Here is a 27,703-nt window from a genome sequence, read left to right as displayed (position 1 = left end):
GCCCACCACGCAACGTCTCTGCGCAGGCGCGGGGCGCCAGTTTCTGGTCTTTTCGACACGTCTGCCGCGCCCCCATTCAGTTCGCTTTTGGACGTTGGACGACGGCGGTGGAGGTTGTGAGTCCGCCGTTCAGGAGAAGCAGCGAAAAGCCTTTCTTCTTCCTTAACTTCAGAAGGAAAGCGTCCGTTGGGCCTTTCTCTCCTTGAGTGAGGCGTCGACGGCCCGTGGTGGGTTTTTTGGTGACGGGGTGGCCCTGCGGTCGGTTACCTCAAGGCGAGCGTAGCCGGGGCCCTGTGGGCCCCGCGGGGCGTGGACGGGGACGGTGGCGGGGCGGGAAGGCCGGCAGCAGGCGACGCCACAGCCCGGAGTTCCGGAGGCCGGGAGGCTCGTTTCTTTCTGAGCCCGAGGCTGCCCACGCGGCTCACTTCGGGACTTCACTTCTATTTTGTTTTCTCTCGTTTGTTTTTAGGAACTGAGTTTTCGGGCAGGGGTGGTCGAAGAAACGGAAGCTCGGAAGCTGCCGTCCGAGATGTCCAGCTACGTGAACGACCTGTGGCCGGGCTCGCCGCACAAGGTCTCCCCCTCGTCGTCGCGGTCGGGCCCGTCCAGCCGGCTGTCCTCAGCGTCCGGGAGCCGCTCTCCCCGGAGCTCTCCGTCCCGATCCATCGTCTGGAGTCGGTCGTGGTCGCGGAGCCGCAGCCGCAGCGCGCCCCGTTGGAGGAGCAGGTCGAGGTCTCGCTCCCGAAGGCGCCACCGAAGGAGGTACCGGCGCTACTCGCGCTCCTACTCGCGGAGCCACTCGCGCTCCTACTCGCGGAGCCACTCGCGCCCCGGCAGCCGCCGGTACCGGGAGAGGCACCACGGCTCTTCCAGGAGGTCCTACCGGTCCCTCAGCCGCCCCCGCTCCCGCGGCCGCTCGCCTTACCGGAGGGCCTACGCCTTCGCGCGGGACCGCCGTTACTACGGCTTCGGCTGCACCATCTACCCGGAGGAGCGCAGAGGCTGGAGGGGGCGATCCCGGACCAGGTCGCGGAGCCCAACCCCATTTCGTCTGAGTGAGAAGGGTGAGTCGAGGCGTTGGGGGAAAGAGGAAGGACTCCAGTAGGTTAATAGTTAAAACTACACTGTAGTGGGCGCCCAGTTTTAAAATGGACGGCATGCTTTCCCCTTGGGATTAACGCTGTGCACGTTAAATGGCTTGGTGGAGGGCGGTTCTGGGTGGAGCCTTGAAATTGTCAGGGAGTCAGTTATTTACCCACCCTGTGTTTTTACTTGTTATTTAGGGATGCTTGTTTTTCTCAGCAAAATAAGTAGAGTTCTTTTTCCATCAGTAGAAATATATCTTACATGTGGAAGTACCGTGTACACGTCTGGATATTAATAGTTTAAAAGCACAAACATAGTTTGTGATTTTTGAGTTTTCTGGAGAAATACTACAGGATAAATGAACATTTTGTGTTTCTTTTGTAGATCGAATGGAGCTGTTAGAAATAGCAAAAGCCAATGCCGCAAAAGCATTAGGAACAGCCAACTTTGACTTGCCAGCTAGTCTCAGAACTGTTTCTGTATCTAAAGAAACCAACCGTGGAACAGCTGTACTGAATAATGGTGCAAAGTCTGAGGTAAGTATTTTAGATTTATCCAAACAAAATCTTCAGAAAACTACTACCAGAAAGATCTGATTAGCCATTTTTATTTGATTTGCCTTAGACTGCTTCCTGGAAAGGCTAGCTAAATATAATTTAAAATAACAGATCTGACAATACTAGATAGTCTGCCCCTGTGAAAATGGGAGACTAATGAACTTTATTTTCAGTTGACACAGTACTAATTACTTTCATAATTTTAGCTGGTACTTTGGTGATTTCTATGTAGTTACCACATTTTTCTAGCTAGTTTTTTACGGAGTATTTATCTGTAGCGCTCATTTGCAGCATTATGTTCCCACAGATTCTGTACTCAACATACAGTATAGTTTATCTGCTTTATTTCTGTCTTATAGAAATCATGAATATGGTCTCCAGACATTGATGAAGAAAATCTGTTGGTAATTGATACATGGGCAAAAGCATCAGAGGTTTAACTAATTTGAAGTTTATGTTGACACACTGAAAGCTTAGTTTTTTGTTGGTAGATCCCTGTGCATGCTAGAATTTGGGACAGGTACGAAACTAAACAAAAGTGTACTTTGTAATGGTGGGGCATCTGATATAGATGTCCCTTTCATAATATATGCAATATATTCCAGATGTTTTGAGAGATTACAGAAGAAGAGGCCTGCTTCACTTGCAGATAAGTTTATTACAATTCTCCAGAAATGTGCAGCATAAAATTCATAGCTTAAAGGTTTAAGGTAGTTAGGAATTGGTAACACTCAGTTAACATAGGAAAGATGGGTTATCTCCTGTCATTCAGACCCAGATGTGGGTTTGCCTAAGTATTGTGGTGGACAAAAAAGATCTTAGTCGCTTTTTCAGACGGTTAGGTGTCCAACTGGATGGGCAAATGCCATAGTTCTTTGAAACTAGGTGTTTTCTGGTATGACTTGACTTTCAAAGTTACTTGAATTTGCATCAGGGGCATACAATACTGCTTTATGGGGAAGAGTGTCTTAAGCCTATCATTGAATCAGTTTCGTTATGAGGAAAACTCAAGAGTACTGTGTGGTTTATTTTAGGATGTTAACTATTTGGTTACATCCAACTTGATTTGTGTCTCTACAAGTGAATTTGTAATACAATTGGGCTGCTTTTTATACTTACTAGGGTATGGTTTTTTAAAATTTACTTTCTCTTACCTGTCTAGCCGTCGGATAAGTTAATAGAAGATGAAACAGAAAATCCCAACAAGAAGTCTTCCCAGCAGAAAAGCATAGCTTTTAGCTCTAATGTAAGTATATCTAAGCATTGGCCACTCAAAAACTGGCCTTAAACATAATTCTGTTATGTGGGTTTTTATTTTTGTTGGTTCATTGTTTTTTATGCTGATAATTCGAGGCCTACTAAGCCACTAAATAAATAGAATTAAAAAAATTTTTTTTGTATGGTTCTTACAAGTGACCAATATAATGGGCTCCTATCTAATATCTACATTCTCAGTCTCAATATTTTGTCCTCCTTTTAACTATTCCCATAATCCTTTTTAACTGTTAAAATATTCAAAAAACAAGTCTCAGAATATCCTGTAGTCAGAATATTTTAAAATCAGCTAAGGGCTTAATAAACAAAATTTCAAAACTATTTTTAATACTTCACTATTGCAGTGTGCCTTGCATATGTCTGATTTGATTAAATCAAGTTGCAAGTGCGGTCCGTGGCTTTGCATTTATTTGGTTGGTGTCTTTTTTTAAGTTCTAGTCTTACATGGAATTATTTAATGTATCTTGTAAAAAACAAATATTTTAAATATGTGTAATAATATTTGTTTGGAAAGCTGACTAAAGAACTTGTTCCCTTACAGAATTCTGTAGCAAAGCCATTGCTTCAGAAATCAGCTAAAGCTACTGCTGAAGAGACCTCTTCAGGATCCCCAAAAATAGATAAGAAGAAAAGTCCATATGGACTGTGGATACCTGTCGAAAAGAACATCAATAGCTAAGGTTGCCTGAAATGCACTGTTTTTTTGCGAGTTTGTTTCCAGCATTATTCCATTCCTTTGAACCATTTAGTGATAATTGTTGCAATTACAGATGACAACACAGAAAGATGTAAATACTTAATATTTAAATATTAACATTTTAGATTTCTGTTGCAGATAGGAGATAGCACAAATGGACCAGAGGTTACGCACAGGTGCCATTCTTGTATATATGCTTGTAAATGTTTTATATGATATGGATTGGTTATGTAGAAGTGAAATTTTTAAGACAAACAGTAATTGAACTGTTTGTGTTGTATATATTTTGTTAATAAATTTGTTTTTATCATTTGTTTTTATTGTGTATATTTTACATAATGGGTTTTTATTTAATGACGAGGAATGAGGTGGTATCTCTTGTTTAAAGCCTTGCTAATACCAGATCCAAATCCGTGGACTGACAGCATAGGGCTCAGTGATCTTACCTGAGAGTTTGTGAGAAATGCTGAATCTCACATCTACCCCAGAACTGAATTAGAAGCTGATTTGTAAAGTACTCCCGGTTGATGTAGATAATCATTAAAATTTGGGAAGTTTGGCCTAAGACTTAAGAGAATACTGGCATAGTGTTGTCCTGGAAGAATTGAGCTTCACGGCAGGAAACTCAGCCAGAGAAGGGTTGAAACAGAATGCCTCATTGGGCTATAAAATCAGAGGTTTCGTTGCGTTTTTTTCTTATTATGTTTTAAAAGGTATTCATTGATTTGAAATTCTTCATTGCTTCTTACTCTAGCTGGGAAAGACCTTAACTAAGCACATAAAAATTTAGAGATGAATGTTACACTTAACTGAAAGGTCTGGGCAGTTGGTTTAAACGTTAGCTGATTATGGATTTTTGTGGTTTTGCCTGTTAATACGTACTAGTGGATACCAAAACTAGGAAGATTTAAGCCAGTTTTAGATGGTCTCTCCAAGTGTTAATTTGACTTTATAGATCAAATGTTTGGATTAAACGTAAAATGCCAGCTTAATGAATTTACTTTGCCTATGTGCTAGGCTTTAGCAACAAAACATGTCTTGCTAGAACCTAAGCAAAAAATAAAAATCGTAGTAGACCAAAAACATGCATGAGGTTTTATTTTAGTGATGGGGGTGGGTACTATTGATTGCTTGAATGTTTTTCTTTTTCTACTCCTTGGAATCTTGCCATAATTTTGAACAGACTCTTTAGTTTGGGAAATAATGAAATAGACTTCCAATAGGCAGGGATAACAAGTTAGAGAATAGGATGAGGAGAATATTAGAGGCAAGACAAAAAACCTGGGAAAAGACAAACACCCAGAAATCAGATAATAGATGAGCAGGCTTAAGTCCTAAATTTGTAAGTAGAAGTTGACTTCAAAAAGATGGTGAAGAATCCTGAAGTGGAATGTAATACTGTATTAACTAAAGCTGTGCTGTCCAGTATTTTACCTGCATTTCTCATTAAGACAGCCACCAGCCAGTGTGGCTATTGACCACTTGAGAAGTTGGCTAGTATGACTGAGGAACTGAATTTTAAGTAACCACTTACTGGAAAGTGCAGATAATAGAATACTTCTATGGTAGAACATTGTATTGGATAAGAGCTGCTCTTAAATTTGACCCTATGAAAAATTTAAATGTACAAATTTAGACTTGGATATATACATTCCTGGACATATAATTTCTATTACTGTAGTAAAGTTATAGAACTCAAGGATATCCTTGTAAGGGAGACTTCTGCAATGAATTGATGACATAATGCTAAGATCATTTTCACCTTCACTTAGCTGGTAACAGAAAAGCACTTGCTTTGATTATGACCTTATGTAAGAGGTTTGGCTAGTTACTATGGATATGTGCCACTTCTGAGATTTCACTTCTACAGTGGTCTTTTCCTTTGGCCTTGAGACTTGCCTATTTTCTCTTTCTTTATTAGTTCATTTTCTTTTTACTACCCAGTATCCTGAAAAGAATGTACACTTTCTTTTTTTTTTTTTCATAATCACCCCATGAAGTCCTGTCAGTCCTTGTCTAACCTGACCTTGTTGTTTGGGTGTGGCCAGGACAACTGTGTTCAGTCTCTCCTAGGCTTTGTAACACAGAAGATAACTCGTGCCTATTCCCAGACTGCCTGTCATTACATAAGTGGGATGCAGTTGCCCAGGTGTGATACCACGTCATTACATAACCCGTGGACAATATAGCAAGCAGGCGCTGACAGTGAGAAATTGTACCAAGAGACTAGATTTAGTGCTGTCCAATAGAAAGGAGAGCTTCAATGAAAAGTGAAAAGGTGAATTCGTTTTTTACCCCAGTAGATGTTAAAATAGTTAAACATATAATGTAGAAAAGTGATATTTTACTTTTTTTGGGTAGGCGGTGTGATTCAGTGTGTATGTTACACTTAAAGCACACCTCAATTTGCCCTAGTCACATTTCAGATGATCACTAGTCACATAACGGTGGGTGGCTACCATTTTGGAAAGCACAGCCCTAGATTGTAGGTTCAGGTGTGTAATGCTTTGCTTTTTTTCTAGAGAAGCCATGATTACTGAACTAACCACAGCATGCTGTCCTTTGGTTTTCTTTGCTGAAGCACTTACTAAGCTTACCTAGCAAAATAAAACTTGTTCTTATGAGGGCTCACTTTTCACTATTTCTTTATGGAGTCCTTTCTCAAATTTTTCTGTCATTCAGGCAGAGATTTCCATGCATTTGTCTTCTTTTCTTTGACCTCTTCCATTATCTACAGTGGCTTTCTGTCCTTTGCCCACTGTTAGGATTCTATCCTTAGCCTACTCCCTCTACAAGCTCTTTTGCTAATTTCCTCCACTCTGCCTTTAACTACCATCTACTAACTGAAGAGTATCAATTTCTGAACTCTAGTTTCCAATGCTTGCCTCAGCTCTTCAAAATGAACTTTTCCTATACTGAGCTTATTACAGTATTGCCTGTTTGAATTAGTGGCTTTTACCATCCACCTAGTCACCTTCAGAGTAGTCTTCAGATCATACTGACATCTTTTTTTTGGTTGGCTATTGGGAGTGCTTTTCTCCTCTGGGGAAATCTTATTTGTCCTTTAAACCCAAGTCAGTATGATGTCTTTGAAGACCTATTAATTTTTCCCTCCCCTCCTTTTTCCTTAATAGAAAGGTATTATTAAATGTTTCTTTGAAAATATAGGAGAAGAAAAAACTACTGGCATGTTACTACTCTTGATAAGATTGGGCAGCATGGGTGTGTATTTGTGTCAAATTATTTTAAAAAATAAGTAAAATTACCACCTCTGTTCCCATTCCCTAGGAGCAATCACTGTAAATAGTATGGTGCACATCCTGGATTTTTTTTCTATGCCTGTACAAACCTCTCTTTATATAGGTAAGAGCATCTATTCATGTTAGATCTGTCTCATTCTATAGTTGTATGACTGTACCACAATGTTAAAATTTCCCTATTCACAGTACATTGAATATACCTTTATTAGCATTTATATTACCATCTTTATAAGCCCGTCATTAGCTAAATCAGAGCTTCCTACTCATTGATCAATAAGTGTGCCCAGCTTATACTGATCTCAATCCTAGGCATGTTTTTATTCACATAACATGGCACAAATAATCTTCACTTTCATGGGATACTCCTGACTTCAGGTTTTCTATCGTCTGTTTCCCATAATTACTACTAAAATCACATGTCCTAATTTTTTAGTTACAGTTGAAATAAGGTTAGAATTCCAGTTAGCCTTTAAAAAAAAAGATTGTATTATGTGTATTTTAATAATACTTTCACCAAGTGTTTTAACTTACCTTCTTCCAAGGAATATTTGCTTTTTGAAGGATGGCATATTTGTAAAATGCTATTGGAGAATCAGTCTCCCACCCTCTATGCTTGCCCCATAAATGGACCTGGGCTATGGGACAGAACATGGGACAGGCAAGCACCTGCTAATTGTGACCTCTTGGAGCAGGGAGGGATTAGGTTGAATTTCCAGTGACCACTGCCTTCCTTTCACTACCTACCATAGCTTATAAGAAGAATTAGTGCCAATTTAGCGTCTCACCTCTGAAGCTCCCAAGTTCAACTCCAGGTCAAGTCAAATGTATGACAGATTTCAGCATGATGATGACTTGTGTTCGTATCTAAGGATTTTAAGCCTAGCAGAGTGCACACATTAAGCACACACTTTAAACACAGAAATACAAGACATTTTTCTAAAACAAATGAATAATAAATATATAAGTATGAAAATACACAGATTTGTAAAACATGTCTTTACAAATTATAAAAGGAAAGAGTCCTGATTTACTGGTACAATTTGGCAGTCAGAACAGTTCCTGAAGGAGATTAGACAGCTGTTCCTCTTTCCAAGTTTTGTTTAATTTCAGCTGTATATTTCCCATAGAATCTTTCTGCCTTCATGTTGAATTTAGCATTCCTTTCATTAATGTAGTCAATATCTGCATCATCATTATAAGGACGTCTCCGGCTGTATTTGTCTCGTTTTTCAATTCTGTAACGGAAACAAATATACAGAATTCAAAGCTGCTTTCCTTTTCTTTTTTTAAAAATAAATTTATTTATTTATTTATTTTTGGCTGTGTTGGGTCCTCGTTGCCGTGCGCGGCCTTTTCTCTGGTTGCGGTGAGCAGGGGCTACTCTTCATTGTGGTGCACGGGCTTCTCATTGCGGTGGCTCCTCTTGTTGCAGAGCATGGGCTCTAGGACCGCGGGCTTCAGTAGTTGTGGCTCGCGGGCTTAGTTGCTCTGCGGCATGTGGGATCTTCTCGGACCAGGGATCGAACCCATGTCCCCTGCATTGGCAGGTGGATTCTTAACCACTGTGCCACCAGGGAAGTCCCTCCTTTTTGTTCTTAATAGTTAAGACTGAAAGCAATATCTTTAGAAAGCATCCTACAAGGATATATGTTCAACGAGCATTCTCCTTGAATTTAATCTTGTAAGTTAACAGTATCATCAGATGATCTGGTCTGAAGTTTGGGAAATTACCCAGGTTCACGCTGAAATATGAGTGGTGATATATTACGTTGAGAGAATTTTTACACGTACTCTAGATTCTGCCTAGTATAACCCCATTCAAAACACATATAAGCAACGTAAGTATCGATCGACAGATGAATGGATAAAGATGTGGCACATATATACAATGGAATTCTACTCAGCCATAAAATGAAACGAAATTTGAGTTATTTGAGGTGGATGGACCTAGTGTTTGTCATACAGAGCGAAGTCAGTCAGAAAGAAAAAATACTGCATGCTAACACACATACATGGAATCTAAAAAAAAATGGTTCTGATGAACCTAGGGGCAGGACAGGAATAAAGACACACATAGAGAATGGACTTGAGGAGGGGAGTGGGGTGGGGGGAGGGTAAGCTGGGACGAAGTGAGAGAGTAGCACTGAAATATATACACTACCAAATGTAAAATAGCTAGTGGGAAGCAGCTGCATAGCACAGGGAGATCAGCTTGATGCTTTGTGACCACCTAGAAGGGTGGGAGAGCAAGGGTGGGAGGGAGACGCAAGAGGGAGGGGATATGGGATATATGTAGCTTACATATAGCTGATTCACTTTTTTATACAGCAGAAACTAACACATTGTAAAGCAATTATACTCCAATAAAAATGTTAAAAAAAAAAACCCCACACATATAAAAGTGGTGGTGAATGGGACCATTCTTCATACTAATAATTCAAATGTTCCTTAACTTCAATCCAGTTGCTACACTTCAAGACCATATAGTTAATTTTGTTATAAAGCATGAATCACTTCTAAAACTTTAGGCTGCATTTGTAGTACTTACTGCTTTTCCAAGTCTACGACCATCCTATCAATTTCCTCTGTGGAAGGCACATGTGTTCCATGAAGAAGACTGTTAGATGTTGGGTAGAACTCCTCTCCACTGAAAAAGAGTGAAGTGGTAAGTAACACGAAAAAAGATCCTATACCTTCAGAACTGGACAATGTTTAGTGGTCAAAAGTGGAAAACTTTGAGATATTTGATTGAAGAAATAGAATTCAGACCAAAAAAAAGATATTTAAGAAATATCTACTCCTGGGACTTCCCTGGCAGTCCAGTGGTTAAAACTCCCATGCTTCCACTGCAGGGGGCGTGGGTTCGATCCCTGATCCGGAACTAAGATCCTGCATGCTGCGTGGCCAAAACAAAAACAAAAACAAAAACAAACCTCCAAAGCCCAAATGAGTTGGCTGAGGACCACAGGTTAATGGAATTAACGAAGTTCATACAGTGGGAGAGCTTAGTAACATGCTCAATTGAGGGCACAATTTACAGCCCTCTCCACTCTCTACACTATCACTATTAAAACAGTCTTGATCTTTAGCACAGTACCTGTCTTACATAATTAGGTAAGGAGTGCAGTTTAGCATTGTTTACTGTGCATGATGAAAGAAAGTATTACTGTGTCCCTTACCTGTGGATAAGGGTAATAGCAACAGTAATAATCATGATAAATAATAGCCAATACATATACAGTGCTTTCTATGTGCCAAGCACTGATTGAGGGCATTGTATGAATTTATTTAATCTTGATAATAACCCTGTGAGGTGGGCACTGTTGTTATTCCCTATTTACAGATGAGGAAACAGAGAAAAATTGTGTGACACAGCTACTAAGTGGTGGAGCCAGGACCCGAGGCCAGGAAGCAAAGCTCCAGAATCAGCACTCTTAAATTCAAGGCCTTCCAGTAACATACATAATGTATGCTTTTAAATCACATCAACTTACTGCTTTTCTCTCAGTCTCTCATATGTTTCCATGTCAGGTCTGATCTGCTTTGTCAACCTATGATACTGGTGTAATTGGGCAGCAGCATAATCTGAAAAAATGAGAACCCATACTATTTTAGATGTTGGGTGGGGCATTATTAGACTTGTTAAATGAGCTATTAATAGGCACATTCAATAAAGTAAAAGCTATTTTTACCTGAAAATCCCAGATTGGGGTTTTTCCTCCTCTTTTTCCTCTCCCATCTTTCTGCATCTTCTGCACTGATCTCTAGCAACTTCACTTTCTTATAGTCTTCCCCTCTTGCTGTACATTCCTAAAACGAGGGGAAAAAACATTAGCTTTATTGCCTTATACAATTCCTTAATTCCTTTCAAATCAAAGGCCTAAAGACTGCCATCAAGACAGTAAAGTGGCCAGTTTACAAAGAAAATTGTGGAATCTGCTGTATCTGTAAGAAATAATACATCTATAAAACTGACACCAAAAATAGCTGTGGGGGACACATTAGGTGTCCATCAAAATCCTTTCTCCCCTCCTTTCTGGGCTCATGGCCGCCCATTTCTCAACGTCCCTTGCAGCTGCATCAGGCCAGGTGACTTGGGCTGCTCAACTGGGAACTGATACAGGAGAGACTCATGAGCTTTATCTTTTCTTATTGTTGGAGCTTTTGTTACTGTAGCTTAACCTTTTACCCTAATATCCATTATGTGGCTGTAATTATGTGCCAGGCAGTGTTGTAAATGTCTTACATATTTTATTCTCACAACTCTCTAAGGTACAGATGAGGAAACCAGAGCTGGAATGCTTAATGCTTAACTACCATGCAATATACCGCCTCAACAAAACACAATATAATATTTGAATACACAGCTTATGAAAGTGGCAGGAGTGCACTTACTTTTTTCTTTTCTTCTTCCTGCAATTCCCATTCCAAACGAGCTTTCTTAGCTTCCCAATTTGCAGGTAATTTAAGTCTTTTATCTTCCTCCACAACTTCCTGGTGATTTAATTTTCGAGCTTCATTCTACCATCAGGACACAAAGTTTGTCAGCAGAGGTATGGAAACAAATCCAAATAAATGTTACCTATCTTCTTGTATGGTAGGCCATCGAAAATGGACTTATGGATTTTATCCTGAAAGGAAGGGAGCCACTGGAGAAGTTTGTGTGCGAGTGTGTTTGTACTGAAGAGATTTCATGTAGGGGGAAGAGAGGTAAACACCAATACCTATACCTTTAAGTATTATTTTACTGCCTTCAAGGAACCATGTGATAAAGATGGAAAGAGCAATAGTCTGGGAGTAAGAAGGCCTGAGAAATATACTGATTTGACTACTCCCTGGCTGTGTGATGTAAGCAAGTCGCTTAGGATCGGAATGAAACAGCATTTCCCAAACTATGAGTTCTACTGTACAGAGGTCCTTGAGATGATTTTAGATACTACTGAATGACACAGTCACATACTGAGAAAGTGATTCCATTTCTCATTCCTTTTTAAATTCAGATTGGGTTGAAGACAAAGTTTCAGTTTTAACACCTCTAAAAACACCTATCTTAACATCTCCTTTAGTCTCCCTTTAAAAACAGAGGGGGCATTCCCTGGTGGCACAGTGGTTAGGAATCCGCCCGCCAATGCAGGAGACACGGGATCGAGCCCTGGTCCAGGAAGATCCCACATGCCGCAGAGCAACAAAGCCCGTGCGCCACAACTACTGAGCCTGCGCTCTAGAGCCCGCGTGGCTAGAGCCCATGCTCCGCAACAAGAGAAACCACCGCAATGAGAAGCCTGCGCACCGCAACAAAGAGTAGCCCCCGCTCGCCACAACTAGAGAAAACCCACGTGCAGCAACGAACAGCCAACGCAGCCAAAAATACATTTATTAAAAAAATAAAAACACTGAGCAAGTGGACAGGTGGTCACACTTACAGTATAAACCATGAAGGTGGTATGAGAAGGACTACAATCTAATTCTCCTATTATCTATGAAGTCCAGAAAGTTTTAGGTGACAGAGTTAGTGGCAGAGTTAGGCCAAGAACCCAAATTTCCTGATTTCTAGCTGGTTTTCTTTTCCACCTATAATATTGTAGTATCTCTTTAACCACAATACCATCAGCACACTCCCCAAATAATTCCTTATTATCAAATATCTTGTCAGTGTTCACATTTTCCTGATGGTCTCATAAGTGTTCATTATTATTATTATTATTATTTTAAAGGAATTCCTTTATTTTTATTATTTATTTATTTATTCATTTATTTTTGGCTGTGTTGGGTCTTCGTTTCTGTGCAAGGGCTTTCTCTAGTTGCGGCGAGTGGGGGCCACTCTTCATCGCGGTGTGCGGGCCTCTCGCTATTGCAGCCTCTCTTGTTGCAGAGCACAAGCTCCAGACGTGCAGGCTCAGTAGTTGTGGCTCACAGGCCTAGTTGCTCCGCGGCATGTGGGATCTTCCCAGACCAGGGCTCGAACCCGTGTCCCCTGCACTGGCAGGCAGATTCTCAGCCACTGCGCCACCAGGGAAGCCCTCATTATTATTTTTACAGTTTGTTTGAATTGGAATTCAGACGAGTCCCACATGTTGCAATTAGTCAATATGTATGTACACCTCTTAAGGTTTATTTAATGTATAGTTTCCTTTTCCATCTTTTTTATCCATTACTTTTTTGAGGAGTGTGAAAATGACTGTGTTGACTGTCCTATTGTTTCCCAAAGTGGTATCTGCTAGTTGCCTCCCTATAATGTCCTATAACGTATTTTTTGACCCCTGTATTTCCTGTAAATTGGTCAGTAGATCTAGTGGCTTCATCCAATTCAGGTTACATTTATTTTATTTTAAGATTTATTTTTTATTTATTTATTTAATTTTATTTTTGGCTGTGTCGGGTCTTAGTTGCGGCACGCGGAATCTTCGTTGAGGCATGCAGGATCTTTCGTTGTGGTGCGTGGGCTTCTCTCTAGTGTCGTGTGGGTTTTCTCTTCTCTAGTTGTGGCGTGCGGGTTTTCTCTTCTCTAGTTGTGGCATGCGGGTTCCAGAGCGCGGGGGCTCTGTAGTTTGCGGCACATGGGCTCTAGTTGAGGTGCGCAAGTTCAGTAGTTGTGGCACGCAGGCTTAGTTGCCCCGTGGCATGTGGGATGTGGGATCTTAGTTCCCCGACCAGGGATTGAACCCGCATCCCCTGCATTTTAAGGCAGATTCTTTACCACTGGACCACCAGGGAAGTCCCCAATTCAGGTTAGATTTATTTTTAGCAAGTCTACTTATATGAAACTGGTGCTACATACTTCTATCAGGAGACACATAATCTCTGATTTTATCCTTTTTGTGATGTTCACAGCCACTTACTGTGATCCAGTGACTCATTAAAGATTGCAAAAGGGGGACGTTTGAATTATATCATTGCTTCTTCACATATCATCTGGCCTCCTTTTTTTTTACAATAATGTCTCTAGTTGTCAGTCTTCTTCTCCGCACTTCTGAGGCACTTTGTTCCTCCCTCTAACATACCATTTACCAAGTCGTGAAGTAGTTATTGGTTATGGATCTGCCTCCATAACTGGGCAGAAGCCTTACCATATTTACCGCTGTATCCACACCATCCGTTGATAGTTGGCTATAGCACACTAGAGGCCATTAGGGGAGGGGCTGTTTCTGGATGAATGACGCCAACTTGCTGCGTGACAACAGACAAGTTACTTTCCATTTCTGGTCCACGGTATCCCCCTCCATAAAAAGAAAGGTTTGACAGAATCACTTGAGCTGAGAGGAGGGTGCGGGGAGAGGATGCTTAAAAAAATAACAATGTCTGTGTTTAGAAACTGATCAAATCAGACACCCTGGAAGTGAGGCCTAAGCATGTCTAGCTTTTAAAAGTTCTCAGAGTGACTTCAGTGTGATGCCAGGTTGCGAACCACCGGGACCGAACTTTCATGCAGCTCTGCAGGTCTGTCACACGCGCTGGTGCGGCTTCCTCGTCCCTCCACAAACGCGCACGGGCCTGGCCACGTGACAGGTCTCAGCTGGCCTCTAGGGCGACTCACCCGCTTCAGGTGCAGCTCCCGGAATTTGCGCAGTCTCTGTTCGCGCTTCTGGGCGGCCAACTCCTCGGCCGCCGCAGGGGGATGCTGCTCCGCTGCGCCGTCCACCGGCACCTGCGGCGGAGGACAAGCTGGAGGCGGGGCCGGTTCGGCTTCTTCCCGGACGGCCCAGGTGATTCCCCGCGGTTCCCGACAGGCCGGGCGCCCTCACCGCCGACCCCGACCCCACAGTGTCTGCGGCCCCCTCTCTGACTCCCTGGCACCGCCTCTTCGTCTAGCCGCAAACGCCCCTACACTCCCAACCGCTGGGCAAGACCAGCCCCACCCACCTCCTCTGCCTTAGCCTTTGCCGCCATCACCCGGTAGCGTTTTCCCCCCAGACTTCCTGCGACAACAACTTTTCCGAGTCTCCAGCTCACTTCCGTCAGCCAGCAGCCACAGGTTTCGGGATAAAGCCCCGCCCCTTTCTGCTTCCCCAGCTGAGGAACCAATCCCACCCTCGATACAGCCTTGGGCTATATCCGATTGGGCCAGGCTTGGGCGCAGGCGCACTGAGTGGAGAACCAGGGCAGCGCGGCGGAATCGTCTGAGCGTGTTGCTGGCGGACGAGGGGTAAAAGGAAGAAAACGCCACCAAAAGTGTGAGAAAGCAACCCAGAGCATAGATTGTGCCCATCAAGTGACCAAAGTAGGCCTACAGTCACCATCATACCATCCTATCTTAATCTTTGCGTGGCGGTACAACGCCCGGTACAACGGAAGCTCCAAGAGAACAGGATCTATTTCTGTCTTGTGCACAGCGGATTCCGTGTGCCCCGGACGGTTTGAATGAAGAAAGGAACAAATTGACTGAGGGTATTTGGGATCTCTTCCTCAAGCATCTCCGAGATGCAGAAAGATTTCTTGGATTAATGTGAGATTTTGACTTTCTTCTCAAAATTCTGCATAGGACACCATTCTTCGTATATCTGTCCATTCATTAATGAACTGTATAACCATTCTCTATTTAACTCGTCTATTCTTTGGTTCCTCATCTATGAAAAATAAATAATAAGACAATGCCCATGGCACAGAGTAGTTTGAGGACAAATTCGACAATATTTGTGAAATATTTGTGACTTGTGCCTGGCCCATGGCAAATGACCAATATACCAGTTGGGATTAGGTGTGTCCTCCTCCTAAGATGTCCTTAAATGTTTTTCTTCAGGGAAGCCCTAACCTTCACCACCTTAAGGGTCAGTTTCCCCTGTTACAGCTTTTCATACTTTCTTCTTTGTGGTGCCTACATAAATGTAATTAAATCAGCGTGGAATTGACTGTTTAGTGCAGTTAATTTAAATGAGACAAGTTTCTTAACAACTATGAAAGCAGCAAATCTAGCAGTCATAAGCTTATATTTTTTCTATATTATGGATGATTTGACAGAGCAGTCGTAACACGTATTTTTATTCTTTAGGAATACAGAAATGTCCGTTATTTTCAGTATGATCACTTAACCAGAATTACACGGTTTGTAAAAATATTTTATCCGTCAAAGCCCTACATACTCAAACCAAGTAATTAAGGAGAGTTTAATAAAGGGACTGTTTACAAAATTGTAGACTGGGTTAAGAGAAACCAACAAAAGAGTGAAGCATTCCAGGGCTAGCAACAAGGGGGAGCCATTGCTACCCTTAATCCTAAAGAGAAGAATGAAGGATAGGATAGGAGAAAGTCTTCAGACAGAAGATGTGACTCAAGAAATGCAGCCAACCCATAATCCAGTCAGGGAATAGATATCCTGACCATTTATTCTCTTCTATTCTAGAAAGCATCACTTTCCCACTAAATCCACTTGTGAACTTTCTATTCTGTTCCTTTTCTTTTTTTTTTTTTTTGTGGCCCATATGGGGACCGAACCCATGACCTTATTCTGTTCCGATTATGTGTCATTTTCTGTGCAAGTGTTTTTACTGAAGCCTCTTATTAAGTTTTAATTCCTAGTAAGATAAGTTCCTTCTCAGTTTTTTTTCCCCAAAAAATACTCTTGGCTGTTTGTGTAAAAATTAATTTTTAATTTTGGATTTGGAAATATATGATTCGAAGTATATATGTATATATATAGTAAATCCCCCCAGATTATCACTTATATTAGCTTCTTGCAAAGCAAAAATATGTTCTTAGTAACCCTAACCCTGCCCATTGCCTCCTAAATATAGCATACTATAACCATATACACAGTTCTGTACCTTGCATTTTTAATTTAGTATACTTTGGAGAACTTTCCAAATTAGTATACAGAGCTGCCCCATTCCTTATTTATTTATTTATTTATTTATTTTGGCTGTGCCGCGTGGCTTGTGGGATCCTAGATCCCCGACCAGGGATTGAACCCATGCCCCCTGCATTGGAAGTACAGTGTCCTAACCACTGGACCGCCAGAGAATTCCCTGCCCCATTCCTTTTTACAGCTTCCCCCGAATGTACCATAATGTATTTAACCGGTCTTCTACTGACAGACATTTGAGTTGTTTCCAATTTTTTGCTTTTACAAAAAACTGAAATGAACAACCTTGTACATAAGTCAGTTTATGCCTGTGCAATTGTACCTGTAGGATAAATTCCCAGATAGCTGGGTCAAAGATTAGATGTCTTTGTAATTTTTATAGATATTGCCAAATTGCTCTCCCTAAGGGTTGTACCAATTTTCAGTCCTACTGAGACAGGCTGGGACCTGGGACCACAAGGAAACAATAAGGGACTAAAAATAACTGGGTACATGAGCAGTTGGGGCAAATTATGAACCACGCAATACAAAAAGGCCCAAAACCCAACTGCCACTTCTGAGATGTCAGGAGCAAAAGCAGTCTACTGCAGCATGATCCCTGCACACAGCACCACAAATCAGGTGGGCAGACCACCTAAGCCAACCCTCCCGCCCAACCCATGGATCCGCCCCTACCATTTAAAAGGACCAGCTAGCGTGCCCCCTCTCCACCACTCCCTCAGGGAGCTAACAAGGGCACCTGTTACTTGTTTTCACTCCCTCCTGCTACAGCAAGAGTCCCAATTCAAGCCTTGCTTGAATTCCTCATCTGGCCTCATCAATTTCTATTGATTAAAGAGTCCAAGAACCCTGGCTGGTAACACTTCACAGGCTCACCGATAGTATTTCACTGAACTTTTAGATTTTTGTCACAATATTTTACAGTTCCAAAAGAAAAAAAACCCACTGAGATTGATGGAGTAATATTACATTTATACTCATTTGAGATACTCTTTTGTGATATTACGTTTTTCTATTGTCTTCCAACCAGAAAATGCTTCATCACTTACTGAAATTTAATTTCTTTGTACTTTAAATTATTTCATATTTTTCTTCATATTACTGTTTAAATCTTATACCCAGGTATCTTTTCATTTGGGGGATTACTTTTTCATTTCCACATCTAATTAATGGTTTTAGTGAAGAAAAAAATTATTTTCATGTATTTCTCTTGTATCCAGCACCTTACTGAATTATATTCATAACTTTAGCACTATTATTAATTCTGGCGCAGTTTCACCGCTGAACACGGAAGAACGAACAGGATGGGACGGGTCCTGCTCTCCTGCAGTTTACAACGTCGTTGGGGGAAAAGAAAACGAACAGACGAGAAAAATATCTTACATATATTAAAGAGAATGAAAATGGTACAATACGACAGTACTAAGGGCCTACGCGAGACAACGTAGTCAGGGGAGACCTGCCTCGGAGGAGGTGACACAGGTTAAGCGTCGAATGGAAAGCACTTTTCGCTCAAGGGTGCAGCACACAGTTGAGGTGACGTTCCCCGAGGTTCCCAGCTCCACCATTCCTACCTAGCCGCCCTCTACCGAAACCCCCCAGCGCTTCTCTCTCAGCCTCCACCCTTCCGGCCCCCGCCTCTGCGGCCTTTTGCGGCTGCGCACGGCCCTGCCCAATTGAAAACGTCTCACTGCCAAAAGGGGCAGGGATTGGTCCTAAATTCCTGAGGCTGACAGGGAGGGGCGGGGCTTATAGTAGGTTATTAATCTGTATTGACGCTGCAGTCCAAAGGCCGGCGGAAGTGCTCTGGGTTGTTGCCGGAAGTGGGCGAGGAAAGGTTGAGATGGCGGCTGCGACTATAGCAGAGAAGGTAAGTGCTGCCGGCTCTTTCCAGGGGTTTTGGTTGGGGAGGGCTCTGAGGGACGGCAAGGGCGAGAGGTGGAGGAGGTGCTTGTGTGCCGGGCCAGGAAGGCGCAGATACTGTGGGGCCTGGGTCGGCGGTGAGGGCCCGGCCTGGGCTGTCGGGACCCGCGGGTAATCCGCCTGGGCTCTCCGGGGAGAAGCCTAACCGGCCCCAACTCCAGCCTGTCCTCCACCGCAGGTGCCGGTAGACGGCGGGGAGGAACAGCAGCCCCCTGCGGCGGCCGAGGAGCTGGCCGCCCAGAAGCGCGAACAGAGACTGCGCAAATTCCGGGAGCTGCACCTGAAGCGGGTGAGTCGCCCTAGAGGCCAGCTGAGACCTGTCACGTGGCCAGGCCCGTGCGCGTTTGTGGAGGGACGAGGAAGCCGCACCAGCGCGTGTGACAAACCCGCAGAGCTGGATGAAAGTTCGGTCCCGATGCTTCTTAACCTGGCAACACATTGTAGTCACTTTTGGAAATGGACATGCTTTCATCAAGCTTTCTTTCACCCCCATCTGTTTTAACTTAGTTGGGCTAGTTTGGGGGTCTCTGTTACTAACCGCCTCCGTGCTGTATGATTCTAGTAAACTCTTCATTTTACCTAGGGAAATATGTGGAGCTAGAGACTGGAAGAAACTTGTCCAGTAAGAGAGCTGGTTACATCTTCATTCAAAAATAATCAGCAAATCTCGGGAAGTCTATAGGGTCAGTGGTTCAGCTAGTAGGTGGGGAACTAGATGAGTAAGATAAGTCCTCTGCTCTTAAGTAGAGGAGACAACGTTCTAGCTAGAAATTATATTGTGATAAATGCCATGCTTGAGTTAGGAACAAAGTGCCTTGGGAGTGCAGTGAAGGAGAGATTGGTATAGTTTGGGGGCCCCCAGGGAGAGCCTCGTATAAGAGGTGACACCTAAAGTACTGCTATAAAGATGAGTAAGATGTTATCAGAAAAATAAAGAAGTTTGAGGAAGAAATATCTAAGCAGAGGGAACAAATGCAAAGGAAGAGAATTCATATCAAGGATAAGAGTCCAGCAAACAACTGGCTGCAGTTGGAGCTGAGAAACAAAAAAGCAGCTCTTGGCTGTTTCACCTCAAAGGGGCCTGACTGATAGCTTGGCCATGGTTTCACAAAACTCCAACATCACTCTGACTATCGCAGTGTGACAAAACAAAACTGTTCAAACCACAGAAATGACCACACAGCACCCACTTCTGCTAACAACAGTGATAAATACATCACTAGCCTCACTCCATTAATCCTGCTTCCTGTATAAAAACTGAAGATAACCCAATCATAGAATGCCCCGGCTTTCTGACAGTGCCTAATCCAGGGCACAACCATGCTTCCTTGAACCTTTCCCTCCAGTCACCTGATACAAACTCAAATCCTGTAAGTGGCTCCTCCTAACACCCTCTCACTGAAATGCCTCCAGTTCCCCATGGTTTGCTGTTTCCTTCAAGGCAATACACACAACTTTGTTTGACTACACATGTGTTCTTGGTGTCTTCAACTGGAGGGCATTGCCAGAGCCAAGAGTATGTGAGGGATGGTTGTTGAGAGAAATGTTCTGGGTTTTTCTCTTTACCCAGAAGAATTTAATAAAGAATTCAACACACATATATTTACTTGGAGGGACTGTGTAAAGAACATGGGGTTGGATATTAAGAGACATGTCTTCCTGGACTAACGGCCACCAGCCTGTAACCCAAGAAACATCTAACTTAAGTTGTCCTTAAGATGGTATACTCATTTTGTTTTATGCAATTATTTAAAAACAGACTCTACATACAGTAATTTAAATGGAAAATGCCTTTCATTTGACATGATGTAAACTGCTAAAATATCTAAAGAGGAGGGGGGACTTGGGAAAGGTTAGAGATATTATGATAGGTATTAAAGCCCCCAGCCCCAAATTGAGGCTTCTTCTTTGCATCAGTCAGGATTAAAAGACAATTGAAAGTAGAATATCTTTCTCATAATGTGAGACATTAACGCCCAGGCCTTTGGCACAGCAAACCAGTGCAGCTCAACACATTTCTTGACTGTATACAAATGCAGACCTAATTAGGCCGTTTCCTTGCTTAAAATCCTCTGATGGTTCTCTTGCTTTTAGGGTAAAATGGAGTCCCCTTGTTAACATGTCTTACTTGACCTTCCTCAAAGAGGGAAATACTTGTTTGGATTTATTTTCATGTTTCAGCCGATAGCCTTTTTGCGTTTATGGTTTTAGAATGAAGCTCGTAAATTAAATCACCAGGAAGTTGTTGAAGAAGATAAAAGACTTAAGTTACCTGCAAATTGGGAAGCCAAAAAAGCTCGTTTGGAATGGGAACTACAAGAAGAAGAAAAGAAAAAGGTTAGGAACTACTCCGCTATTTTCATAAGTGGTTTATTCAATCTTTTTATAGTATTAAGACAGTAAAAAATGTTTTTTACCAGCTGCCAAGCTTTGGGTGAGTAATTTAACCTCTCTGTGCCTATGTTTTCTCATCTGTAAAATGGGGCCTGTAATAATTATTTGAGTTAATTATGAATTAAATGAGTCAATGCATGTAAAACATTTAAAAGAGGGTCTGACACCTGATAAATGTTGAATAAGTATTATTTTTTAGATTGATGTACTCACTTCTTATATACCATAGCAGATTATCAAATTTCCTTCAAATATTAATCATTATTTTTAATGTATTGCTTGATATCTTTATTTAAAATAGGTCAAATAATTGCTTGAATCATATGGGCAGGCATTAGCTTTTTTTCCTTTCTTTTTCAGGAATGTGCAGCAAGAGGGGAAGACTACGAGAAAGTGAAGTTGCTAGAGATCAGTGCAGAAGATGCAGAAAGATGGGAGAGGAAAAAGAGGAGGAAAAATCCCGACCTGGGATTTTCAGGTAAAACTCACCTTTACTTTATTGAATGAGCCTGTGAGATAAGCGTTGCCTTCAGTGTTTCTGGTTTTGAGAAAGGATATACCGCTTCATGGAATATTCTCCAAGAGGCTTACTCCCAAGAAAAATACAAATATATCTCATAGGACAGAAGTAAAAAAGGCTGTGCTTGAGGCAGCTGGATCCCTTTACTCATTGAGCTAGAATTAAAGCCTGTATTATCAGCATCTTCAGGATAGAGGCTCTGCTTAGATTAGTGCGTATATTGCTAATAATAATTTTGATTTTTCTCTGAATAGTAATGACCAAACAAGGAAATATATCATTTCTAATTCTCATTTTATTTTTAGATTATGCTGCTGCCCAGCTTCGCCAGTACCATCGGCTGACCAAACAGATCAAACCGGACATGGAAACATATGAGAGACTGAGAGAAAAGCAGTAAGTTGACAGGACTAATGCCAGTCCTTTTTCATCCTGAAGTGATTTTTTTTTTAAACATTACACTTTATTTATTTATTTATAAATTTATTTATTTATTTTATTATTTTTGGCTGCGTTGGGTCTTTGTTGCTGTGCGCGGGCTTTCTCTAGTTGTGGCGAGCGGGGGCTACACTTCATTGCGGTGCACAGGCTTCTCATTGCGGTGGCTTCTCTTGTTGCGGAGCACAGGCTCTAGGCGCGCAGGCTTCAGTAGTTGTAGCACATGGGCTCAGTAGTTGTGGCTTGTGGGTTCTAGAGCACAGGCTCAGTAGTTGTGGCGCACAGACTCAGTTGCTCCACGGCATGTGGGATCTTCCTGGACCAGGGCTCAAACCCGTGTCCCCTGCCTTGGCAGGCGGATTCTTAACCACTGCGCCACCAGGGAAACCCTTCTGAAGTGATATTGATGTACTTGTGCATGTATATAAACGTACATACATAAATACAAACAGACTGCAGTGCTTGGGTATGGGTTATCAACAGCTGTTTAAGAATAGTTTCTGGTCGTGATGACACTATTTATTGCTCATCCACAGCAGTTAAGCTAACCACCTGGTTATCTTTCTAGCTGGGCATTCTATGACTGGGTGTTGAGAGTTTAATACCCAGATTATCATAGTTATTCAGATATTTTGGGACACAATGCTTTAGTGCCAGGATGGGTGAACTTCTGCTGTAAAGGACCAGATAGTAAATATTTTAGGCTTTGTGGGCTATGTGGTCTCTGTCATAGCTACTCCACTCTGTCCTTGTGATGTGAAAGCAGCAGCAGCCTGTAGAGGAGATATAAACAAATGGACTGTGTCCCAGTAAAACTGTTTATAGAAACATGCTGCAGTTTGTTGGCCTGCTGTAGTGGAAAGAGAAATATCCTGAGCCTAGAAGCAAGTCCTTTAACCTCTGGCCCTGGGCTCTTTCATCTGTAGAATGAAGGTGTTGGAGTAAGTGATTTCTTACTTCTGTCCCTTCCAATTCTGTGTTGTTTTTTCTTAAAAGGTAAGGTAGGATCCCATAGTATAAAGATATGTATGTATTTTCTCTCTCATCGTGAATGGTAGTTTAGTTTGAAAATGTGGAGCACTTGCAGTGTTACTCCAAGTCCCTGTTGCCATCTTTCCAGTGAAGAAGAGTTTTACCCAACATCCAACAGTCTTCTTCATGGGACACATGTGCCTTCCACGGAGGAAATTGATAGGATGGTCGTTAGACCTGGAAAAAACAGTGAGTACTCCGTGTTAACAGCCTGAATTTTAAACGTTTAATGACAAAATGGACATAATATGCTTAGAATGAATTGAGAAGACAGATATTATACTTCCTAATTTCTGACCTAGCATCTCTAATGGTTTTGGGGACAGACAGTAAGGATGGGTCGAGTCCCTATGATTTGGAATGAAGATGCAAAATATTGATGGAATTGAGTTGTTATAATTGAAAATTATAAAGAAAATTATTCTTCTTTAAGAAATTATTCTTGTTTTTACTTTAACAACCATTCCACTCTTTGATTTGAAGAAGTACAAATGTTCTAGTAAATTTATCTTTGTATGTTTGTGTTTCTTAATACTGATAGGAGTGTGTTTCCTGATGCTGATCAGGCAGAGCAAAATGAATTTATATTATAGGAACTAATACACTTAAGAATTAAGAATAGTGTCTAGTATATACTGTGTACTCTGTTCATATTAGTTGTGGTTATTATTAATATAATTACTGTTGTAATCATTTTCTGTTAAGTGATACTTCATGTGTCTAGTTCCTAGCAGTGTATCATTGCTCTTCTAGAAACATTCTAAAGATGAGTTTGTATTTACTAAATTTCATGGTTCATACCCAGGGTTGTGCTGTTAATTGGCAGTTTCAACTTCATCTTGATGAAACTGGGCTTCCCCCTGCCCCTTCCCAAAGTGTTAGTGTTAAGTGTACTGATTCTATTCTATTTGGCTGTGTTTTATTAAGATCAAAAAAGAAGGCAAGTTTGAATTTTATAAATTATTTTCTTCTCCCAGAATTGAAAAACGAGACAAATATAGTCGGAGACGTCCCTATAATGATGATGCAGATATTGACTACATTAACGAAAGGAATGCCAAATTCAACAAGAAGGCAGAAAGATTCTATGGGAAATATACAGCTGAAATTAAACAGAATTTGGAAAGAGGAACAGCTGTCTAATTCCTTCAGGAACTGTTTAGAAGCTTGATAATGGAGTGAAAATTTCTACTAGCAAATTGAAGTTCTCTTCAGAGTTACACCAGTAAACCAGAACTCAGTCTATGCCTTCCCACTCAGCATTTAAAAATAAATGTTTTTTCTTAAACTTCTACTTCCATGTATATTTCCACATTTTTGTGCTTGGATATAAGATGTATTTCTTGTAATGTACTTGTTTTGTAAAAATCTACTTTGTATAAATTCTATTATTTTTCTATGTATTTTAAATGTGTATGACTGTTGAATCTTTGAAGCATTTTGGCTTTAAGAATGCTGGCAGCATACGTAAATGCAGTCATTGTTACTTTGAATGTTTTTATGAATTTGACAAAATCTAGAGCTGGACTCAGGAACTATTTGGGGTTGTAGACTCTGAAGCTAAGGACGGTGATGAGGAAGGGGGCAGTGGCTGCTGGAGGGTGGGTATAGGCTCTACCCGGGCTGCTTAGGACCAAGTTCAGGAAGTAGCAGAACTGTCCTCCCATGAATACTGACTATGCACAGTTCCCTTTTAAAAAAGGAAATGTCTTGTGGAATAGAATCCCTACTCAACAATTTATCATTTAAAGCAAATAATTGTATTTATACATTTATATATACACAAATATACACATACATGCTTCCATTCCACAAACATTAAAAATTTTTCTATTATAGGAAATTCCAAACATATTCAAAAGAAGACAGAATAGTACAATGAGTCCCATATACCCAATGCCCATCTTCAATAATTATCAACTTATGCCAATCATTGTCTTTATTTCTATCCTCTTTTCCCTGTATAACTCCTGTGTTATTTTGAAGCAAATACTAAATATCTAATTTCGTCTATAAATATTTTCAGTATGTATCTGAAAGATAAAAACTTAAAAAAGGCCACAGTACTATTATCGCAATAATAGTTTAATAAAAGTCAAGAGTGAAAGATTGGTATAATTTTTTTTCTATGTGATGGTAACAATACTAAGTACCTAATTAGGACATTCCAAATTAAGAAAAATCTGAAATTCAGAGAAAGTTTCACAAATATTTCAGCTTTTGTGTTTAATAAACATTTAATACCACTGGTAATTATTCCCTTTTAAAATTTATGTAGTACTTTCTATTTCTGCTCTTATTTTGTTTCTTCTAGCACTTAATCTATGTGCAGTTAATCAGGTCTGATCATAGGGCCTTGATGCTGCCTCTGAAAATAAATGTTTCTTTTCCCATTTCCACTACTTTAGTTCAGGTCTTTAGTCCTGAGTATTGCAATAGCCTTAAACAAAATCACAAGAAACATTGTCAAATAGAATCTGGCAAGGTATTTAAAAGAATAATTCACTATAAGCCGGCAGGGTTTATTCTAAGAATGCAAGAGTAGCTTGTAGACGTGTTAGTTACCTGTCCAATATCAATTCTCTTTTCTTCATAACCAACCAAACCCTGATTTTTTTGGTGAATTTGTGGTAAAATTTCCAGCTAAACATTTGCTTCCCCAGACCAACTTGCTGTTACAGGTGGTCAAATGTTATAGTTCTGGCTAATAAGACACAATCTAGTTATTCTGAGAAATCTTTTGCTTTCCTGGTAAGGGAGTTGCCACTCCCTCCCCCTTCCTTCCAGCTTGGATCACATATGTGAGGCCTGGAGTTGTAGCAGCCGTCTGTGCCATGAAGTAACAAGCATGAGGACAAAGTCAATGTGCTGAGGAGAGTGGAGAAGCGCTTGCATTCCTTTTGGCATTGCTGAGCAGCTGCACCAGCACTAGATGCCTACCTCTCATCTTCCTGTTCCTCACTGCTGAATAAATTTATGACCAATGCATATTACAATTTCAGGACAAATGTTAATCAATAGTTTTTTCTCCACTGTAGAAATAAATACATAGAAATGGAGAGATGGGAGGAAATAGTTAAAATAGCAATAAAATAACCTACTGAGACACAAATTTAATGAGAAGTCATAGGACCTACGTGAAGAAAATTATAAAATTTAATGAAAGAATTAACAGGAGTATAACTGAGTCACTTTGCTGTACAGCAGAGACTGGCACAACATTGTAAATCAACTATACTTCAAAAAAAAAGTTAAGACTTTTACTTCCAGCCAAGATGGAGTGACGGGATGGATTTACCTTGCCACTTGAAATTTTAAAAAACAGCAGTTTTCAAGATAATGGAAATCAAGCAAGGAAGGCCAATGGTTCCTAAGAGAGGAAACAAACAGGTGTAGCCCTATGATCACCTCAGCTTACTGTCTTTAGAGAACTTCCAGCCTGTGGCGCATGGCGGAAGAACCCAGGCAGAGCCCAGGGGCGCCCTTCGTTGAGGAGATAGAGCTGAAAGTTTGGGAACACCACAGTGGCAAGATCTTACAGTACAGAGTGCTGGAGAGGTGGGAGCTGCACACAGAACTCTGAAAGTCTGCAGAGGTCTCTTCAAGTATCAGGCAGAATACATGTGTGAGGAAACGACTCGAGGCTGAGGGGTGAATAGCACCTGGCCCTCACGTGTGGCCAGGAATAGTGTTTTCCACCAGCTGAACTGGAAAACTTTGTAATTCATGGAGTAGTACAGTGAGGTTTGCCTCAGTAGTGGAGAATAATTAGTCCTAGACTAAACACTGCTTGGGTCTTGCCTAAAAATCTTAAAAGTTAAGACCTGAAAGAAACTGTTTCTGAATAATTTACAGCCTAAAACAAAGATCAAGAATCATTGTAAAAAAAGACAGAAATACCCAGTACCCAAAAACATCAAGTTCACGATGTCCAGCATCTAACAGAGAAACAGGAAAGTAGGACTCATAATGAAAAGAAAATAAATCTAACTTACCAAGAACTGACATAGATGTTTGAATTAAGAGACAAATCAGGGAATTCCCTGGCGGTCAAGCGGTTAGGACTCTGCACTCTCAGTGCCGAGGGCCTGGGTTAAATCCCTGGTTGGGGAACTAAGATCCCACAAGCTGCGCAGTACGGCCAACAACAACAACAACAAAAGACAAATCAAACAGTTACTATAGCTGTACTCCACATGTTCAAGAAGTTAAGAAGAGACAGGAAGATACAAAAAAGACCTACATTGAACTTCTCAACATGAAAAGTACATGTCTGAGATGAAAAGTATACTGTATGGGCTTAATCGCAGATTAGACATCATGAAAGAAAGTAAGTGAACTTGGAGACACAGCAAACAGAAACCTTCCAAAGGCAACATAGAAAGTAAAAGAATTAAAAAGTGAACAGGGCATCCGTAAGATGTGGGGACCCTGTATGTGTAATTTGGATTTACCAAGCAGACACTGCTGCCCATGGAAGCCTCTGGGTCTGAAGTCTGGTCGCTCTTTGTTCAAGTATGAGCAAATATGAGAGGCATTATGAAAGACATATTAGCACCAAGCCTTTTCCTTGACATAGTCACAAGATTGAGAAAGATTTGAAAAGAGTCTACCTGTCTCAGGGGTGCCCACCTGCGAGACACATCTTGCCCTTTGGAAAATGCTGTGCCAGCAGAATGGAGATGATTTATGTCAGTCCTTCCTAACCCATCCATGGGACTGATG

General features: G+C 41.2%; 3 protein-coding genes across 11 annotated transcripts; 2 read left to right on the top strand and 1 right to left on the bottom strand.

The window, feature by feature from the left end:
- The first annotated feature begins 42 nt into the window (after window positions 1–42).
- On the top strand, window positions 43–3,930 carry RSRP1 (arginine and serine rich protein 1). Of its 7 annotated transcripts, XR_005016603.1 has the most exons (6): window positions 44–227; window positions 470–1,064; window positions 1,471–1,622; window positions 2,003–2,047; window positions 2,249–2,889; window positions 3,460–3,524. XR_005016603.1 is itself a non-coding variant. In XM_036826978.1 (5 exons), the coding sequence occupies exons 2-4, from the start codon at window positions 530–532 to the stop codon at window positions 2,009–2,011; spliced, it is 696 nt and encodes a 231-aa protein (XP_036682873.1). In that variant the 5' UTR covers window positions 44–227; window positions 470–529; the 3' UTR covers window positions 2,012–2,047; window positions 2,806–2,875. The 7 variants fall into 7 exon arrangements, 2 of the variants coding, with proteins under 2 accessions (XP_036682873.1, XP_036682847.1); XR_005016598.1 differs by having other exon boundaries at window positions 43–227; window positions 1,471–2,047; XR_005016604.1 differs by lacking the exon at window positions 2,003–2,047.
- A 3,024-nt stretch (window positions 3,931–6,954) lies between these two features.
- On the bottom strand, window positions 6,955–15,543 carry LOC118879974 (pre-mRNA-splicing factor SYF2). Of its 2 annotated transcripts, XM_036823283.1 has the most exons (7): window positions 14,736–15,543; window positions 14,410–14,520; window positions 11,271–11,396; window positions 10,568–10,685; window positions 10,370–10,460; window positions 9,424–9,522; window positions 6,955–8,110 (listed from the first exon to the last, which is right to left on the bottom strand). In XM_036823283.1, exons 1-7 carry the CDS (start codon window positions 14,760–14,762, stop codon window positions 7,945–7,947), a joined length of 738 nt encoding a protein of 245 aa, XP_036679178.1. In that variant the 5' UTR covers window positions 14,763–15,543; the 3' UTR covers window positions 6,955–7,944. The 2 variants fall into 2 exon arrangements, with proteins under 2 accessions (XP_036679178.1, XP_036679187.1); XM_036823292.1 differs by having other exon boundaries at window positions 6,957–8,110; window positions 13,943–15,525.
- Window positions 15,544–18,418: 2,875 nt separating this feature from the next.
- Window positions 18,419–24,381, top strand: SYF2 (SYF2 pre-mRNA splicing factor). 2 transcript variants are annotated; one of them, XM_036823269.1, is made up of 7 exons: window positions 18,419–18,541; window positions 18,773–18,883; window positions 20,806–20,931; window positions 21,349–21,466; window positions 21,814–21,904; window positions 23,067–23,148; window positions 23,924–24,121. In XM_036823269.1, the coding sequence occupies exons 1-7, from the start codon at window positions 18,515–18,517 to the stop codon at window positions 24,119–24,121; spliced, it is 753 nt and encodes a 250-aa protein (XP_036679164.1). In that variant the 5' UTR covers window positions 18,419–18,514. The 2 variants fall into 2 exon arrangements, with proteins under 2 accessions (XP_036679164.1, XP_036679156.1); XM_036823261.1 differs by having other exon boundaries at window positions 18,420–18,541; window positions 23,067–23,167; window positions 23,956–24,381.
- Window positions 24,382–27,703: the final 3,322 nt, after the last annotated feature.

Source organism: Balaenoptera musculus, chromosome 1 (genome assembly GCF_009873245.2).
Source record: "Balaenoptera musculus isolate JJ_BM4_2016_0621 chromosome 1, mBalMus1.pri.v3, whole genome shotgun sequence".
Classification (NCBI taxonomy): Eukaryota; Metazoa; Chordata; class Mammalia; order Artiodactyla; family Balaenopteridae; genus Balaenoptera; species Balaenoptera musculus.
The sequence above is the reverse complement of the archived record's forward strand: the minus strand, read 5'-3'. Positions and strand labels throughout refer to the sequence as shown.

Excerpts from the sequence above, each read along its gene's own strand:
- RSRP1 (XM_036826952.1), top strand. The coding sequence starts at position 530 with ATGTCCAGCTACGTGAACGACCTGTGGCCGGGCTCGCCGCACAAGGTC. Across the intron at positions 1,623-2,805 it reads ATAATGGTGCAAAGTCTGAG|CCGTCGGATAAGTTAATAGA; the intron begins GTAAGTATTTTA and ends TTACCTGTCTAG. Across the intron at positions 2,890-3,459 it reads GCATAGCTTTTAGCTCTAAT|AATTCTGTAGCAAAGCCATT; the intron begins GTAAGTATATCT and ends GTTCCCTTACAG.
- SYF2 (XM_036823261.1), top strand. The coding sequence starts at position 18,515 with ATGGCGGCTGCGACTATAGCAGAGAAG. Across the intron at positions 18,884-20,805 it reads GGGAGCTGCACCTGAAGCGG|AATGAAGCTCGTAAATTAAA; the intron begins GTGAGTCGCCCT and ends TTATGGTTTTAG. Across the intron at positions 23,168-23,955 it reads CGTTAGACCTGGAAAAAACA|AATTGAAAAACGAGACAAAT; the intron begins GTGAGTACTCCG and ends TTCTTCTCCCAG.
- LOC118879974 (XM_036823283.1), bottom strand. The coding sequence starts at position 14,762 with ATGGCGGCAAAGGCTAAGGCAGAGGAG. Across the intron at positions 11,397-14,409 it reads GGGAGCTGCACCTGAAGCGG|AATGAAGCTCGAAAATTAAA; the intron begins GTGAGTCGCCCT and ends TCCTGATGGTAG. Across the intron at positions 9,523-10,369 it reads GAGAGACTGAGAGAAAAGCA|TGGAGAGGAGTTCTACCCAA; the intron begins GTAAGTTGATGT and ends ACTCTTTTTCAG.